The sequence below is a fragment of the Pleurodeles waltl genome, chromosome 10, assembly GCF_031143425.1.
Source record: "Pleurodeles waltl isolate 20211129_DDA chromosome 10, aPleWal1.hap1.20221129, whole genome shotgun sequence".
Lineage (NCBI taxonomy): Eukaryota > Metazoa > Chordata > Amphibia > Caudata > Salamandridae > Pleurodeles > Pleurodeles waltl.
Window position 1 is genome coordinate 201,915,747 of NC_090449.1, and position 20,022 is coordinate 201,935,768.

General features: G+C 43.9%; 1 protein-coding gene across 2 annotated transcripts in view; it reads right to left on the reverse strand.

Annotated features, from left to right (window-relative positions):
* Positions 1-6,543: 6,543 nt before the first annotated feature.
* Positions 6,544-20,022, reverse strand: part of SNX29 (sorting nexin 29) — a 1,353,458-nt gene continuing 1,339,979 nt past the window's right edge. For both annotated transcript variants that reach the window (XM_069210178.1, XM_069210180.1), the window contains one exon: positions 6,544-8,555. In XM_069210178.1, the coding sequence (XP_069066279.1) occupies positions 8,426-8,555 (130 nt within the window). In that variant the 3' untranslated portion in view covers positions 6,544-8,425. The remainder of the gene's footprint in view (positions 8,556-20,022) is intronic.

Sequence of the window (20,022 nt, forward strand, 5' to 3'; positions counted from 1 at the left end):
TCACCAAGTGGTTCACAGCTTTTTGGAGGGCTTGTGCAACCAGAAAGTTAAACAGATCTCATAGGGGAGGTCTCTTTTGGGAACTGTTCACTGGTATGTGTAGGGGTAGACTCCTCACTCTCTCTGGTAAAGATGCAGAATCCTATGACCACATGAAGGCTACCCTGATTGAGGGCTTTGGATTCTCCACTGAGGAGTATAGGATTAGGTACAGGGGAGCTCACAAAACCTTGAGCCAGACCTGCGTTGATTTTGTTGACTACTCAGTGAAAACACTAGATGGTTGGATAACTGGCGGTGGAGTGCATGACTATGATGGGCTTTATAACTTGTATATGAAGGAACGCCTGTTAAGTAACTGCTTCAATGACAATTTGCATCAACATCTGGTAGACCTAGGTCCAATTTCTCCACAAGAATTACGAAAGAAGGCAGACCATTGGGTCAAGACTAGGGTGACCAAGACTTCGACAGGGGGTGACCAAAAGAAAGGGGTTACAAAGCCTCACCAGGGGAAGGGTGGTGAGACAACTAATGACAAAAACAAAGAGTCCTCTCAAGGGCCCCAAAAACCTGCTCAGAAGAGTGGGCCCCAAGCCTGTTCACAGTACAAAAATGGGTATAAGGGTAAAAACTTTGATCCCAAGAAGGCCTGGTGTCACATCTGTAAACAGCATGGACACCAAACTGGAGACATGGCCTGTCCCAAGAAAAATCCCAATAGCACTACTCCAGTTAGTACTCCAATAGCCAGTCTCCAGCTGGGATCAACAGTGTGCCCCGAGCAAATGAGAGTCCACACTGAAGCTACTCTAGTCTCTGAGTGTGGGGTGGATATAGCCACAGTGACTGCCAGCCGCCTAACATGCAAAAATACAGGCAGCAGCTCTCAATCAATGGCACGAAGGAAGAAGCCCTGAGGGATACAGGTGCCAGTGTCAAATTGGTGACAGAAAAACTGGTTTTCCCAGGACAATATTTGACTGGACAAACATATCCAGTTACCAATGCTGACAATGTAACTTAAGTCCATCCCATGGCTATGGTGACTTTAGAATGGGGAGGGGTTACTGGCCTGTAACACGTAGTGGTCTCTTCTGCAATCCCAGTGGAATGTTTACTATGGAACGATCTGGAGTCCTCAGCTTGGGCTGAGGTAGAACTCAAAACCCATGCAGCCATGCTGGGAATCCCTGAACTGGTGTTTGAGAATACCAGAGCACAGAGCATAGCTGAGGATTAAAAAGAAGTGTTGGAACCTGGAATAATGGCCCAACCTTCCAAGAGAAAAGTTAAGAGGACGGGGGGGGGGGCAGCCTCTGAACAACAAAAGAAGAAAGACCTCTCTTCCCAAGAAGATGTCTTATCCCCTGAGGGAACTGAGTCCATGGAACTGGAGCCTTATCAGGTAAAGCTCTTGGACCGAGGGGGACCCACCAGGGAACAGCTGTGCCAGGGACAAAAGACGTGTCTCACTCTTAAAGGCCTGAGACAGCAAGCTGATGAAGAGAAGGGAGATGTCAGTGGCTCCCACAGGGTCTATTGGGAGGATGGACTCATTTACACTGAGGCTAGAGATCCCAATCCTGATGCCACTAGGAGAGTGGTAGTGCCTCAGGTGTTTAGAGAGTTCACACTCACTTTAGCCCATGAAAACCCCATAGCACGGCATTTGGGACAAACCAAAACGTGGAGCAGACTTGTAAACCATTTTTATTGGCCCAACATGCCTCAGAAAGTAAAGTAGTTTTGTAGCTCCTGAGGCACCTGTCAAGCCAGTGGCAAGACAGGTGGCCACCCAAAGGATTATTCCACTTCCAGTGGTGGGGGTACCCTTTGAGAGGGTTGGTGTGGACATTGTGGGTCCACTTGAACCACCCACAGTCTCAGGGACCCAGTACATAATGGTAGTAGTGGATCATGCTACCAGATACCCTGAAGCAATTCCCCTTAGGTCTACAACTGTTCATGCAGTAGCCAAAGCCCTAATTGGTATCTTTACCAGAGTGGCCTCCCCTAAGGAGGTGGTTTCTGACAGAGGTACAAACTTCATGTCAGCTTACCTAAAGCACATGTGGAATGAGTGTGGGGTGACTTACAAATTCACCTCACCATACCATCCACAAACCAACGGACTTGTTGAGAGATTCAACAAGACATTGAAGGGCATGATCATGAGGTTCCCTGAAAAACTCAAAAGGAGATGGAATGTTCTCCTGCCATTCCGGCTTTTCGCCTACAGAGAGGTGCCTCAGAAGGGAGTAGGGTTTTCCCCCTTTGAACTTCTGTGTGGCCAACCTGTAACAGGACCACTGGCACTTGTTTAAGAAGGCTGGGAGAGACCACTCCATGAGTCTAAACAAGATGTTGTGGACTATGTGTTTGGCCTCCACTCCAGGATGGCTGAGTACATGGAAAAGGCATCCAAAAATCTTGAGGCCAGCCAACAACTCCAGAAGTTGTGGTCTGACCAAAAAGCTGCCCTAGTAGAATTCTATCCAGGGCAGAAAGTATTGGTTCTGGAGCCTGTGGCTCCCAGGGCACTTCAGGACAGATGGAGTGGCCCTTACCCAATCCTGGAAAAGAAGAGTCAGGTCACTTACTTAGTGGACCTGGGCACTAGCAGGGCACTCAAAAAGATGATTCATGTTAACCGCCTGAAACTCTACCGTGATAGGGCAGACATAACCATGCTGATGGTTACTGATGAGGATCAGGAAGCAGAGAGTGAACCTCTCCCTGACCTCCTCTCAACTGACCCTAAGGATGGGTCAGTAGATGGAGCTGTCTATTCAGACACCCTCTTTGTCCAACAGAAAGCTGACTGCAGGCAAGTCCTACAGAAGTATGCTGAGCTCTTCTCTTTGACACCTGGTCAGACACACCTGTGTACCCATGATGTGGACACAGAAGACAGTTCGCCTGTCGAAAACAAAATATATAGACAGTCTGATCAAGTCAAAGAGAGCATCAAAGTGGAGGTCCACAAGGTGCTGGAGTTAGGGGTAATAGAGAGCTCTGACAGTCCTTGGGCTAGCCTGGTGGTCTTGGTCCACAAACCTCATACCAAAGATGGCAAGAAAGAAATGAGATTCTGTGTGGGATACAGAGGGCTCAAATCTGTCACCAAGACAGATGCTCACCCCATACCCAGAGCTGATGAATTGATCGACAAATTAGGTGCAGACAAATTTCTAAGTGCCTTTGACTTAACCGCAGGGTACTGGCAAATTAGGATGGCACCTGTGACCAAAGAAAATCCTCCATCTTGGTTCGGAGGACAGGGACCAATAGCATTATGTTTGTGCCCCCCTCCCCAAAGGGAGTGGGCCGAAGGAGGATGTAGCCATTGCCAACTGCCCTCTGACCCCTAAAAGGCCCCTAAATCTAGGATTTAAGGGCCTCACTGCACCCAGCTCACCAGATTCCTGGTGACCTGACAAGAAGAAGAAGGCCTGCTTAGATGAAACCCCCAGCAGAGAAGAAGGAATACGACAACTGCTTTGGCCCCAGCACCTCCGGCCTGTCTCCTGCTTCAAAGAACCTGCAAATAGACCACTGAGGCATCCAGCGGGACCAGCGACCTCTGCCGAACTCCAGAGGACTGTCATGCACCCAAAAGGACCAAGGACTCCAGAGGAAGGCGGCTCTGTTGAGAAAAACCTACAACCAAGGAGTCCCATCTCACTCCGGAAGCATGAGTTTTGACCCCTGTGCACCCGACTCCCAAGGCCCTTGTACAGGTGGTCCCCCCAGCAAGAAAAGGTTGTTAGGCAATTGTGAGCAAGTGCCCACCCTGGGTTGACCTCTCCGCCCCTTCATGACGACGCCTGCAGAGGTAATCCCAAGGACCCCCCTGACTGAGAATCTCCCGACGCAGATTTCAGATGCCTAAAGACACACTGCACACGCAGCCCCCAAGCCTTGGAGAAACCGACACCCAGTGCATCTACGCTCAGCAGGCAACCCTTCTCCCTGTCCGACCAGTGGTGTGCCAGAGACACCCCCTGGACGTCACCTGCAGCCTCTGAGTGACCCACAGGGTCTCCTCATAGACCAGCATTGGCAACCTGACGTACTGTGTGCACCCTGCACCCGGCCGCCCCTGTGCCACTGAAGGTGTGTGTTTGGTCTCTACTTGTGGCCCCTCCAGTGCTCGTTCAAACTCCCCTGGTCTTCCCTCCAAGTCGCGGGTACCTAACTGCAGGCAGGCTTGATTCTGAGTACCCCCTGTCTCATAGAAGCCCAAGTTAAATTTCCTCATCTTTGACCTCTGCACCCGGCTGGCACCGTGTTGCTGGTGGTGGGGGTTTAGGGTTAACTTAAACCCCAACCAGTGGACTTCCTAAAATGCAGAGACTGAAATTGTAAGTGTTGTACTTACCTGTAAACCGATCTAACATCCTTCCTCCCGGGAACTGTTTCTGAAAATTTTACTTTGTCCATTTTTAAAACAGATTATTGCCGATATTTCAAAAACTGTAGTAGTTACCTTTTTCAAACCAAGTACGGTTTATACCTGTATGAAATAGTACTTATCTGCAACTTGAATCTTGTGGTTCTAAAAATAAACTAAGAAAATATATTTTTGCTATATAAAAACCATTGGTCTGGAGTTAAATCATTGAGTGTGTGCTTCTTCTATTGCCCGTGTATGTTCAACTAATGCTTTGCACTACATTCTGTTAAGCCTAACTGCTCAATCACACTACTACAAAAGAAAGCATTAGTATTATCTACGTTAGCCTCTGTTAAGCCTCTGGGGAACCCCTGGACTCTGTGCACACTATATCTCATTTTGATATAGTATATACAGAGCCAACTTCCTACAGACACTCTACAATGTCAAAAGAGGCAACGTTTGGTCACATTACCAACTTCTCTCAAGTTCCTACTTACCCAATCTAAAATATCCTGCAGTTCCACCTTGTCCTCTATAATGTTGTACTGCAGTTTCTTTATGCCCAATCTAAGCTGATGCTCCAGTTCTGACATGCCCTGCCTAAGGCGATGCTCCTGTTCCGTCGTGCTTAGTATAAGGTATGCTCCAGTTTTTTCTTGTCCAATCTAAGGTGATGACTTTTCTAATTTAACCTGGTACCCCGATCTCTTCTTACCCAACCTAATATTATGCTTCAGATTGTTTGTGGTCAATCCAAGGCTATAGTCAGTTTCGCTCTAATCAAAGGTAATACTTCAGTTCTTTCATGTTCAATCCAAAGTGATACTTTAGTTCCTTCTTCCCAAATTTAAGGTGATGCACAGGTTCCCTACTGCCTACTATAAGATGGTACACCAGTTATTTAATGCCCGGTCTAAGATGATGTACCAGTTCCCTACTTCCTAATCTAAGGTGATGCCCAAGTTCCCTTTTGTAGTTCTACATCGTTTGTACCCAGTCTAAGGTGAGGATCTGGCCCTCTCTTGCCTAGTCTAAGGTGGCTCTTGTGTTCCTTCTTGCCAAATCTTAGGTGGTACCTAAGTTTCTTCTTACTCAATCTAAAGAGATGCCCCAATTTCCTTGTCTAGTTCAAGGAGGCACACAGCGTTCTTTGTGCTCAATCTAAGGTGATGATCCAGCTCTCTCTTGCCCAGTCTAAGGAGGCAATCTGCGTACTAGTTGCCCAGTCTAAGAAGTTGCTGTAACTCCCTCTTTTGTTCTCTAAGGTGGCACGTTTGGTCCTTCTAGCCCAATCTAAGGTGGTATTTGAATCCTCCTTGCAAAGTCTAAAAGGTTGTTCCAGTCCTTCCAAGCCTAGACTAATATGGGGCACAATTGTCTCACGTCAATCAAAGATGGTGCTTTCCATTCACGAATTCGGGGTCCCCACTATTTTAGATTCTCAAGAAAGTTCCTATGCTCCATGTGGGCACTACACATCTCCCTTCCATTGGTGTTCCTTTTGGCAGATATGTTCAACATCTGTTGAAAACGAAATAATAATGTTCCCAAGTTCAGGAAACAATGCGGCGCTTTGGTTATAAACTGTCGTAGACATGTGGCAAATCGATGTCAAATCTCTTAATATACACAACTGCCAAAAGAACATAAGATCAAACAGACAGTTTCACTATTTCAAATTGTGTGTGTCGAGAAATAGTTTCACGGCTAAAATTAGCAGAAGATTCTGTTCTGCAAGAAAGCTACCCTTTTTATCATTATGTTCAAATGATGGACAAATTAGGAATTCTAATCCCATCTACCAAGAATTATAGTTAATCTAAACCTCCCCGCACCTGCAACATTTTACGAGTTATGATCAGACATACTGGATTTTAAATTCAACGGATGCCACACATTGCTGTGGATAACTGGAACAATTTAAAAGATATTTTCTTATCTTGACAGTGCAGGAAATAGTTCTTCTGTTCTATTTTTATCACAGGTCAGCTTAATTAGGATTGTGTTCCCTGGACACCTAGAGCACGAAGAGGACAAACAGCAAAACTGAAACGTGGATGGTGTGCTTTTTTCTGAGGCTTTTCATAATTTCATGATGTGGACAAAAAAGTAATACTCGACAAAATAGACATTGCATCAAGTACGTTATTCATTATGAGATTTGGAGATTTTATTCAATATTAGGCAAATACACCGTAGATTACAATCATTTCATATACAATACTTACACCTCTAGAAGAGTATTCTTTTCTTTTCCATTGCAGACATTCCCTTTCATTACAAAATACCTCAGATTGTCAGTTTATAAATAACGACTTTCGTCCAATTCCATGTTAAAATGTTACTGAACTGTTTACATTTATTTAGAAGCAATTAATGCGATCGTAGGTAAAAACAAGGGAAAGGAAAAGTAATTACTTCATTTAACATCGATCAATTTCACAAATTAGAACTGCATTGGTCTACTAATAAGAGGCCAATAAAAAAAGCTTGTCTCAGTGATCTAATACTGATAATCTACATATACTGAAAAGGCAGACTTCAGTGGCGGCAATGAAGAAGTCATTTTCATTACTGGCACATGGTATATCTTGAAAATGAATTTGGGCATGCTCCATATAACAGCGCCAATTGCATATTTATGATCACTGGGTGCATGTATCTTGGATCACAGACTTAAATGATACTGATCTAAGTGAAAGTCGAAAAGCCTCAAAGTTTAGATGGCCAAATATTCGTAAAACAAATCTTAGATGGTTCTACTTTGTGCTAATGGGTTATTTCTATATTGCCTCTGGATTTTAAATATGCCTTACCGAAATATCCCTCACTAGAGAAGACGTCCTTAGCTGCGTACATGCTTCCAGCCAACAACCTAGGTTCTTATTTGACGTGTAAGACACTGTTACACTCTTTCAAAGGAGAAAGAGAAACACCGCAATATACAGAGGTATATGTGGTAGAATTCTGATCCACAAGAAAAAAAATTCCAGGATTTTTTCTGTTGAATGGTTAAATTCAGGCACTTCCTTGTAACATAATGTTTATTTGTAGAATTTAAGATAAAGGGTCCCTATTTAGAGTTTGGCGGACAGGATGCTCCATCACAACATAGCCAATGTCTCTTCCGCTTTATTACAACTGCATATGGCACTTAAAACACGGTGGAAAGGATATCTATCTCATTTTGACGGAGTATCCTAGCTGCCTATCTAAATAAAGCCCAGAGTCCTTTTTCGCAAATGCTACATCTGCAAGTTTAATTCTATCCTATTGTCTGCGAAATTTAGTCAACAAAGGATCTAGTCAGAGCAATATGAGGTGATAAGCACTGAACTTGGGCTCCTACTACTACTTGGTTCCTATCAAAAACTCTGCATTGACCTGGTAACACACAAGACTAATTATTCATGCATGTTTGATATCATGATCACTTCACAAATATAAAGAGTATAAAAGGCTTTCTTTGCTCTCAACATTAAGGCTATTTGCTTTCTTCCTAAACAATATGAAAATGTTATAAAAAAGGACACTGAGTTAGAGTTAACAGCAAGAGTCATTTGGTATCTAAATTGTGTATATATTATACAGGGTGCATATACTGCAAACTGACAAAGATTAATTTTTTAAAATAAAATATAAATTACGTGACGAAATGGTTTAAGGGGTAGGTCACCTAATCAGCATTCACATAAGACACTGAAAAAAGATCCAACAAATCAGTTTACATCCAGGCTGCGATATGGTGAGCACACCCACGAAAAAAGATTGGGTCATGAAGTACTAATTAGTGCTGAGTTCGTTCCTAGTGTAAATATGTCTTTCTAAAGACAGTTGTAATGCCATTGAGAAAAATAAGTATTTCTTGGATATGGCCAAGCTAATGGAGATCATGAACACTGGAATGGTAGGGTTTCTCTTGGGAATTAGGCCACAAGCAAGCACCACTGCCCCCAAGAACATCGGGTTGTACTTGCTGGGCAGGTTAGGTAAACGTTGCTTCATTGATTGGCCAGATAGTGTTCAGAGGTCGCCGCTTTGAGGTTCCACACTACGTGGCTCTCGCTGATGACTGCGGGATAATTTTGGGAAGCGTGGCGCTCCTCGTTGTCGACTCCCTTTGTTGACTTGCTCTCCAGTTGACTGGACATCACTAAAAAAGGGAAACAAAAATCTGGTTAATTCCATATGAAAGTTACATTAGGAGATGAAACGAGGATAGGGTATCGTCCAATATATACCATTTTAATTTTGGAGGGTCATTTGTTATGGAAAATCATAAGGCAGATACGGGGTAAACAATGAAAACCAGATCTGAAAAAAGTGACTTTTTTATTATATAATAAGTTAATTTCAACCCATTTCCTCCCTCCCCCATCAGGAGCCTCAAGGTCTTCTCAAACTACTTAGGAGTTGGGGAGAATAGCAAGATCTTGAGTAAACGTTCCCTGTACCATCTATGGCCATGGAGCATAGACACACCATGTTCTGCGACCGTGCTGGCGTACGAGCCTTAACAAATACCATTAACTTTAAATTCCATTGCACAGGCGCCGCAGCTGCGACCTCTGAGTTGCCTCTTGCGACCCCTAGGACCGCCTATGCGACACGGCCTCAGAGGTGGCAAAATCAATACTAGGAACAGAAGAGCAGCTCGTTCTTAAAGACATTTGTTGAGGCTACACTTTAACTGTTTCCTGTCAATTTTTACTTCACTAATAGCAAATCATATTTGTGTGTGTGTGCAGGCATGCGTGCGAGAGGGAAAGTAAAGGTTAAATGGCATGTGATGTCACCTCAGCTGCCTCTGGCATTTTGGTGGATCGACGTTCATATCCAAAGGGTGATCAAAACAACGGGCAAAATGCGAAACTGTACAATTACAAGCAAAACACACTGGGCCTCATTACCACCTTGGCGGAGGGGATTACTCTGTCCCAAATGTGACAGGTATCCCCTCTGCCGTATTACAAGGTCCATAGGATATAATGGAACTTGTAATACGGTGGGCAGGATATCCATCACATTTGGGACGGAGTAATCCCCTCATCCAAGGTCGTAAAGAGGCCCAGTTGATAGAGGACGGGGGATCTTCTGCCATAGAGTCTACTCAGGCCCTTTGCACTTGCTGTGCATCTGGTACGAAGTCATCAGCACAGGCCTCTTTCTTCCTCACATGCCCTTTTCTACCTACTCATTGCACACTAATGTCTATGAATAAGCCAGCTCTCTTCTCCTTTCAGCAGAAACGAATCACGCGAGATAGATCAAGAAACTATTAAAAAGGATCTTTTCTTGCCGACTCCCACACAGCGCATAAACAGAGAAAAGGCGGTGTCAAAGGTTTGCACATAACCACTAAAGCGAAGAATGATATAATATTCCAGGTCGTCTGTACTGTGTACTGGTGGCCAAAGTGTTATAGACTAGGTCTGTCTTCCCTTTCATTGGGACAGATTGGAAAAAAAGGCGCACGCCTTTCTAGGGTGTAACACCAGTGACATACAGAACACACTCCAATTGTTGCGTGTTTTAATTATTACATCTTCAGTGTTCATTTTAGCCAGCAATGATAACTACAAGCACTCTTCAGACAGTACAGGGGCTGTATACTGTCTATATTTATATTTGCTGGTGACTCTAAGACTGTGTAAAACAGAAATAAAGATAAGTGAGTTAAATTGGGAAGCACAAGCGAGAGGACAGCTAGTAAAGATATGTACCCTCCTAGGTTTTAGTGAAAACCAATGAAGTGGGGAACAAATCCAGAGGGTTGTGCTGCGCGTTATGGCTACTAATTCTGCAAGAGAACCAGATCTAGAGTACTTGTAAAAGAAAGTCTCCACCCAGCACATGGTGGAGGGGTGGAGGAAGGCTGAAAACTATGCTTATATAGAGGTTCTACCTAGCTGGAAATTAAGAGATGCAGTGTTAAAATTTAGAATTGGGCTAAATCACGGTTATGTGGACCCCAATGTAAAAAAAGGTAATAAGAAATCACCGGGGTTTATGTACTTGTGGCCTACAGCTAAAGGGCAGTACCCAACATATTTTAGTGGACTGTCTATGGCTGTTAAATGTGAGTAAAAACAATTTCAAACCAATATTTATGGAATAAAATATCAACAATCAAGACCAAGCGCTGACATTATTAATTCATATGAGAATTTTGAATGTGACTTGTGCGCTAGGCCGATTTTTTATTGCAACAAGAGATGCTTTAGCAGGACTTATGATGGTCTCATTCGCAAGAAGGCACTGTGTAAAGTTTTATGTTAGGGGTGCCTCATCTCTAGGTAATGAATGCACTGTGTATTTTTATAGAATGTTGTTCTCTGGTATGCATTTGTTTAGAAGCAAAATAATAGGGGCCTTCTTCCATTTTTGCTACTGGTATAATTGGTGTGAGAGAACAGATAAAATAATCTATACTATTTGCTATTTTGCACAATCCTATTTGTATTTTAGAATGGAGTTTTTATCTTGAATGATTGATAATTGTAATGCTGTTTGTGATGCACTTTATGGTTTAAGTTGACCGAATAAAGATTGATTGACTGACTGGCATGTTTGCTGGTTTGTTCTGTCAAGGAAGAGGTTTTATATTATGAATGGAAGCTGTCTAGTTCTTATTTTCAGCAAAATCTAACGCATCTGGCGATAGTCTCAATTATATTCTGTGTACTCTTTCTTCGATTGCAATAGTTCATTAGTTCCATAGTACACCAAATAATTAGCAGTAAAAACCGACAAATTCCTCAGTAAAGAGAGCCGTTCTTGCAAATTTTGTTTCTAGTTGAGAGTGAAAGTTTCGAAAAAGAACAAATATTTTTGGCAATTCACGTGCACCAAGCTACTGAGGGCGAGAGTAGGCTCCACTGGCGAGACACCTGAATGAAGAATGCACAAGCACCGTGGCTAGCTGCCATTAGTTTTGGGAGTTGGACATTTTTATTTTTAACTGATGTGAGCTGTCTTGTGGTTGGTGAGCCTTTGCCAGTGAGTAGGCGATACCACGTTTGTAGATGACTAGCGGTTTACTCTCTCATGAGTAGATGGCACTGATTCTGCAAATTCTTTGTTACACCTTCAGCCACACAGGTTTCGTTTTGTGTAGTTCGTGGTTGAGTGTGTTGTCACAGTCTAAGTAGAAAAGCAATGTCTCTGCAGTTATTCGTGTTCAGCGTATTTCTAAAGTCTAAGCAGGGAGGGATCCGTGCATGGACAAGAGGTATGAAGAAAGAGAGTGCAAAAAAACAGTGTATGTATCCTCATCATTAAAACAAACATTTGCAAGGCCTTCGCTGGTGCAATCGTTAAAGTTTTTTGCAGTGCAAGAATTTGCCACAAAATAAAATGTTTAAAAAATGTAGCCATCTAAACTTGGCTGCCATATAAACATTTTACATTTTTTAAAAATATATTCACTGAGGTGGTTGTTCTACTTGTGATATCTTTTATATAACAAGCTGTTCAGTTGTCCCTTGCATGGTATTACTATTGTATCATTTGTCAAGGAGATAAGAATAAATCACCATCAAACCAAATACTTAAATTGCAGGAGGCTACAATGGTTCATTGTCACTTAAACTCTTTGGTACAGCAACTTTAAAAAGGAAAAATAAATAAAATAAAGCACAAGTGGCATGAATGTTGTTGCCTGGGGATGGATGACTGCATAAAATGGTGTCGATGGTTATCTGCACTATCTTTTATCGCCATCATTGTGTGGGTAATTTGTTCTCAAGTTCACAATTGTCAAGTTGATCAGAGTCTGTGCCACGAAGTTGATGAAGCCTCTGAGGAAGGCCTCTCAGAAGAGGAAAAGATTTGTCTGAATTAGAGCGTACGGGTACGAGGCAGATTCAGGTTGAGGTCAGACACCAGAGTTGGTAGAGGCTGGCGATGTCAGAACTGGCATCGGTTGACAAGCATTTGGTGCAGATTTTGAAGCTGGAAAATAAGTTATTACAGGAGATGGTACGGAACCCGAAGAGGGTTCGAGGTGCACAGACGCTGCAGAGAATGGATCCATTTGCAGTAACCTGACTGGAGGCCTCATTGGTTCCTTGGGGTCTGAAGATGCACCATATGGACCTTGAACAGTGCCAGGAATCTGCAGTATACCCTACTTAAAAGCCTAGACCTGCAGCATCACCAAATCCAGAAAATGGGATCAGTTGAGGAATCAGCTCCGTGGTCTGGAGTGAAGTCAGTTGGCAATCCTGATGTCCTCCTGACTTCTTTTTAGATAGTGAGTGGTGGGATGGGGTCTAGTCCAGCTTTGTTTTCTTATGCTACTTCTTGGATTTACATACAGACTTACTGAACAACCTCGACCGCGAAAGAACAAGTCTGAGCCTTCGCCTTGTAGCAGGAGCGGGTGTTACAGGAGGTCAATTACTTCTTTTGGTGTTCTGTGATGTCCAGCTTTACTTCAGGTTCCCAGATCACTTTTGATTTCATTAGGGTACATTCTTTGCACAACTTTGAGTCGTTCCCGGAGCACAACATCAAAGACACGCCTTGTGTGTGTCTGTCACAACATCTGTTTCCGGAAGTCATGCTTGAGGTTGAGCCCTGTAGTCTGCAGTCTGGACATTGTTCCCTTGCACACTGGAAAAGTATTTGGGAAGGAATTAGTCAACTGATGAAAAGTGAGAGAGCGCCAGATCCGCCTTGAAGGCGCAAGAAAGGAACTACTGTCAGGTGCAAGGGTGGTGCATTTATGTGCTCCACTACATAATTTCCGATTCCGAGCAAGGTCTACACGGAGTTGCACAACGGCACCCAGCAGCATGTGGGAGCACTCCTGTAAAAACTTTGCTCTCCATCATAGGGCAAGGAGCAGCTATTTAACCGTTAGCTAGGTTAGATATAAACTGGGAAGACAGCTTAGCCATACTTTGTTTTTTTTACTTGTCTTCAGAGGATGACAATAACTCACGGCGTGGCACCTTCACTATTCATTCAATACTCTGACACACTGGAAAGCCCGCACAGAATGGATTTTATACGATATTCGGTCATGCTTTCAAAACATTCAAGCATTGCGGGCTTTCTTGCAGCTGGGAGAGGCAGTTATTTTTATTAACCATAGTTCAATAAGGTCAGAGCACTGTCATAATAACGTTGCCTAGTTTGACATGTACTAGGCATGGATACATCGATAATATAAAGGCATAATAGCATTAAGAGATGCCCCGGAGTGGTGGGCGCTTTACAAATGCTGCCACTCACTTATAATTTGCCAGAAGATTACGATAAAGTCCACTAAAATAACAAGAGCAGAAAAGGCCCCACTTTCAACGAGGTTTTTCAACACTACAGGGCAACTTGTCTAGCTCTGTTCTTCTTTGTATAAACGACGCAGAGAAAAAGCAGGCAGGCTCGGAGGATGCTCTAGTTAACAGCATCCTCATTAGGGCTGCATCTCTGCATGGTGGGGCACATTAGCAAAACATCCCCGCTGGGCACTCTTAGACTGCTTCAAGTCTGATCCTACACAAGTAACTCTTTTCATATTGATGTATACATTTTAAATGCACCATAACTTTTTTCGACTCGTGCATCAAGCAGTATGCGGGTCTCTGCTGTCTTGAAGAAACAAAAAATCATATCCATGGTTCTTCACAACAATCTGTAATACCAGAGGGGCGAAAACACTGATAATGTGAACAAACTTATGTTCCCCACTAAGCCTCCATCCATAGAAGATTGCGATGCACTAAAGCTAGCCATGATGTATTTTCAGCTCCTCTTGCTCAGTTTGATCATTTAAATTAAGGCACAAGCTGTTCTTTGGCAAGAATATTTTACCATTAAATGTCATCTCTAAGTTATATATGTTAATTAATCTTGAAAAGAAAGATTATTCTGATAAACGAAATCATCCCTGTCGGGCTATAAAATGAATGCAACACACACCTTTTTCCTATTTAAAACATTTTTGGCTATAATCTTTTATTCTATCTAATGTATCTATGATCTTTTTGTAAAACGTAATAATTAAATTAATCATTGATCGTCAACCCTACTTTCTGTCATGTTAGGAACTCATGTATTTCTGTAACTACAAACGACTCCAAAAAGATTATAAAACAGCATGTCACAAGAGAGTAAAAAAATACAAGCATCCTAATTTTCCTGCCTGTCAAACCGTCATCAAATCATTCTAATTTCTGAGGAATATGATGTAAATATGGATTTTGTGGCGGAGGTAACATCAGTGGCATAACTCAAAATATTCGGGCCAACGGACACAATTTGAAGTTGGGCCCCTCAGTTTCTAATATCTTAAGTGTACCTATTGGTCTTGGGCTGAATGGTCGGCCCCCGAAAGGTTTAGGGCCCCTGAAGAGTCGGGGGCCTCTCTGCGTCGCAGGGGCGAAGGGGACAGGGTTACGCCAGTGTGACGTAACTGACTGTACATTGGCTGCTTTACTTACAGTACATAAGAAAGCAGTGGTAACATCTGGGCAAATATATATTTCAGTTTGTCATGGACAGCAGTTACAACAACTTGTAAAAAAGTAAAAACATTCCCAAATCTCAAAATAACAGGAACTCTGTAGAATTTAATCAATGTTTGCCTACCAGCTAGAAAGGAAAGGCTTGCGACAAAGGGTTTAGAGTTGCGAAAATTATATCTTCGATATTGTATCATATTTGTAGAAATAGGTCGAATTTGTCAGAGAGAAATATTGTAATGAACTAAAAAAAGACAGACGCAAACATTCCCAGGTCTAGAACTAATGGGAAATCTGAATAACTCAGTTTTAACTACCTGTCTGAAAATACCACATGCTTGCAACAATGTTTACTGCTGTCAACATATTGCCTACATCTGTGCAATATTTCAGAACAATAAGCAGAAAATGTCACATAGAAGAAAGCTCTTCCTGAGCGGTGTATTCATTTCAATAAAGACTTCAACACATCCCAAAACAGTAAACATATGTAATATGGCCTACACTGCACAGAAATTCAAAAATTTTGTTTGCAAAATATTTACTCCATTTTCAGAAAACAATAAACAGACAAAAATACCATAATCAGGACCAGAAATACATTTCACGAATTTATCCAGTGGCTGCAGTTCTATCAATTAGCAGCCCTCTCCATTGATCACTCACTTAGATTTAGACATCTAAGAGCCCGTTTTAAGGGCAGGAAGTGATATAATCTGTAGGAGATATCGATAGTCCTATTCGGAGTTCATTGGGTGCAGACAGAAGGTGACTCCACCTGTGCTTTGGTGCTCAGAGTCCCCCCCACTTTTTGCCTAGTGTTGATGCCAAATTTGATTGAAAGTGCGCTGGGGCCCTGCTAACCAGGCCCCAGCACCAGTGTTCTTTCCCTAAAACTGTACCTTTGTTTCCACAATTGGCACAGCCCTGGCACACAGTTAAGTCCCTTGTAAAAGGTACCAATGGTACCAAGGGCCCTGTTGCCAGGGAAGGTCTCTAAGGGCTGCAGCATGTATTATGCCACCCTAGGGGACCCCTCACTCAGCACATGCATACTGCCTTGCAGCTTGTGTGTGCTGGTGGGGAGAAAAATACAAAGTTGACATGGCACCCCTCTCAGGGTGCCATGCCGATAAACCACTGTCTGTGGCATGGGTAAGTCACCCCTCTAGCAGGCCTTACAGCCCTAGAGCAGGGTGCACTATACCACAGGTGAGGACATTGTTGCATGAGAACTATGCCCCTACAGTGTCTAAGTCCATTCTTAGACACTGTAAGTGCAGTGTAGCCATATTGAGTATATGGTCTGGGAGTTTGTCATTACGAACTCCACAGCACAATAATGGCTACACTGAATACTGGAAGTTTGGTTTTAAACTTCTCAGCACAATAAACCCACACTGATGCCAGAATGGGATTTACTGAAAAATGCCCACAGAGGGCATCTTAGAGATGCCCCCTGTATGTTAGCCCAACTGCTAGTGTAGGACTGACTGGTCTGTGCCAGCCTGCCACTAGCAGAAGAGTTTCTGACCCCATGCGGTGAGGGCCTTTGTGCTCTCTGAGGCCAGAAACAAAGCCTGCTCTGGTTGGAGGTGCTCCACACCTCCCCATGCAGGAACTGTAACACCTGGCGGTGAGCCTCATAGGCTCAGGCCTTGTGTTACAGTGCCCTCCTGCTAGTGGAGATGCCCGCCCCCGGACAAACTCACAGTTTTGGCGGCCAGTTCAGTGGGAAACTTAAGAAAAACGAGGAGAAGTGACCACTTCAGCTGGGACCACCCCTAGGGTGTACGTAGCTGAAGTGACCCCCTCCCTGCAGAATCTTCCATCTTTGTTTAGATGACAGGGACCAATAGGGATAGGAATGTGCCCCCCCCTCTTCAAAGGGAGTGGACATAAGGAGGGTGTAGCCACCCTCAGTGACAGTAGCCATTGGCTACTGCCGTCTGACCCCTGTAACGCCCCTAAATCTTGTATTTAAGGGCTTCCCTGAACCCAGCTCACCAGATTCCTGGCGACCTACACAAAGAAGAAGGACTGCTAAGATGAAACCCCCAGCAGAGAAGAAGGAAGACGACAATGGCTTTGGCCCCAGCCCTCCCGGCCTGTCTCCTGCTTCAAAGAACCTTAAAAAAAACAGCGACGTGTCCAGCGGGCCCAGCAACCTCTGCCAACTCCAGAGGACTGCCCTGCACCAAAAAGGACCAAAAACTCCAGAGGACAGTGGCTCTGCCTAAAAGAAACCTGCAACTAAGGGCTCCCACCTCACTTCAGAAGTGTGAGTCATGACTCCTGTGCACCTGACGTCCACGGCCTGTGTCCAGGTGGTCCACCCAGCAAGATAGGGTCCCCAGGCGATTGTGAGCAAGAGCCCACCCTGGGTTGACCCCACCAAACCTCCACGAAGATGCCTGCAGAGGGAATCCCGAGGACACCCTGACCGCGAGCTCCAGACGAAGATAACCAGCACCTGAAGAACCACTGCACCTGCAGCACCCAGGCCTTGGAAAAACTGGCCCCCGGTGCTGCATCGACCAGTAGGCATCCCTCCTCCCTCCCCAGCCGATGGTTTGCCGAGAAGCCCCCCTGGACCTCGTCTGCAGTCTCAGAATGACCCTCAGGGTCCCCTCATAGAGTTGCATTGAAAACCCAACAGCCTATTTGTACCCTGCACCCAGCCGCCCTAGTGCTGCTGAGAGTGTATGTTTGGTGCCTACTTGGGGCCCCTCTAGTGCTCTCTTGAACCCCAGCGGTCTGCCCTCCGAAACTGCGGGTACTTACCTGCCAGCAGACCAAGTTCCAAGTGTCCCAAGTCGCTATAGGAGTCCACATTACTTTGGTACCTCTTTGATCTCTGCACCCGACTGGGCCCGTGTTGCTGGAGGTGGGTGTTTGGGGTTAACTAGAACCCCCAACCACTGTCTATCTAAATCCCGTAGATAGGAAATGTAAGTTGTATACTTACCTGCAAAACTGTACTATATTTTCTTCCCCCAGGAACTGTTGAAAAATGCACTGTCCACTTTTAAAATAGCTTTTTGCCATTTTAAGAAAAACTGTATACATTGTCAATTCTAGTCAAAGTCCTGATCATATATATGCAAAGTACCTTTCATTTATGTACTTACCTGCAAACTGAATCTTGTGGTTCTAGAAATAAATTAACAAAACATATTTTTCTATGTAAAATCCTATTGGTCTGGAGTTAAGTCATTGAGTGTGTGTTTCTTCTATTTCTTGTGTGTGTACAACAAATGCTTAACTCTACCCTCTGATACGCCTAACTGCTCGACCACACTACCACAAACACAGAATTAGTATTATCTATTTCAGTCTCTCTCAAGCCTCTTGGGAACCCCTGGACTCTGTGCACACTATATCTCATTTTGATATAGTATATACAGAGCCAGCTTCCTACACCATGCATCTCTGATGCCTAAGGTGGTAGGCCCCAACACTTAACAGGGCCCATTACATTTCCCTCACACTCGCCATTAAAGGCCTCATCTTCATGTCAATGGTCTCGGCCACACCAACATTTGGAGACGTTTCACACAGTGCTTAATTTGTAAAAGAATAAGTACCGGGGCCCAAGGTTGCGCTCAGAATCCTGTGGGCGGTGGTATCGAATGTCAGGGAGGCTGAACGCAAGACTGTATCGTCTGATTTCACTTTATTCCTCATTAATGCACAACCAGACACTCCCTGCCTCTATATCTCACTATTGCAGGTTCCAGCTTCCTACACTCAGCACGGTTTTTCAGTGTTTCTCTTCCTCTATGCGTGTTTGCTCTTTCTTGCTCTAGGGCAAAGTCTGATGGAGAAAAATAAGTGCCAGTCCCTAAAAATGAATATGAATTGGCCCCACCACTGGATCAAACTAAGCTTCGGTTTCAACCGGATTCAATATCAATGGCCTAACTGCCAATAAAATCAGTAATACATGTACTTGCATAAATATGTATATATTTTGAGTACATTTCTATCTTCTTAGGAATTTGCCAAAAATTCCACTAGCAATACTGAGAAATTGCTACTGTTGGACAATACACAAGAATACTAACATGCATTAATGTATTCAACCGTGTAAGTGTCCATCTGTATATTCTCACATAATTTTCTCCAAAATAGAAAAAATCCAAGTAGAGAAACACCCTTTTCTTAAATTCGATCAATTTTATGTGTTTTCCTTCTCTATTGATAGCTTGAAAACAGATTTCCTTCACTCCTTGACAGGAGTACATCTCCAACCCTTTTAAAAATGGGAATCTATAAGAGGTGCTCATGAATATAATCAAACCTGAGAGTCTTCATTACCTTTTCTAGATGCCACCACTAGGAAATGCCCAAAACCATGCCCAATGAGCAGATTTGCTCAGGCAGAATATTCCACCACGCACAAAGAATTTTGTATTTGAGGAAAACCATTTATGTGTTTAAATCACAATTCCTTAATTAGTAATCTGGATCTGTTTCCGTAAACAAAGGTCTTTACACACCTGCCTGCTGCTGTTTAAGAGGACAATGTTTTAGAGAGTAGGCTCCCTGTATCCGGAGGCCAGGGAGGTGAAGAGTGTCATTGTGTTTCTTGAAGAGAAAGACTCAGGGGAGTATCAAGTATCAGTGGGTAAGCCACACTGGACTCTTCTGAAGGGGATTCACTTCAAGGTGGGTTTTCTCAAAATAGTCTTCTCACGATAAAAATCCAAGCAATACCCAGTCATGCAGGCAGCCGTTCAGGAACAGTTTGAGGGTAAGCAAAGGTTCTAGAACCGTGGTACTCAAAGTACGGCCCGCGGGCTGCCAGCGGCCCCACGGACCTACCTTGGCGGCCCGCGGACACGTCGGACAAACGCCATATGATAATGGCCGCCGTACATAAACATAGAAGAGGGCCGCGGGAGCATGCGCAATAGTGGCTTCTTTGCGCATGCTCCCGCGGCCCTCCTCTATGTTTACGTATGGCGGCCATTATCTTATAGCGTTTCCATGACGTCTCCACGTCTGCCCCTATAAGCCCTGCCCCCCCCCACCCCCGCTGTCACTTCAGTGCGGCCCTCGGCCGCAAACCATGTTGCAATTATGGCCCCGAGAAAAAGTTTGTGAGTACCCATGTTCTAGAACATAGGGCCTGATTTAGACTTTTGG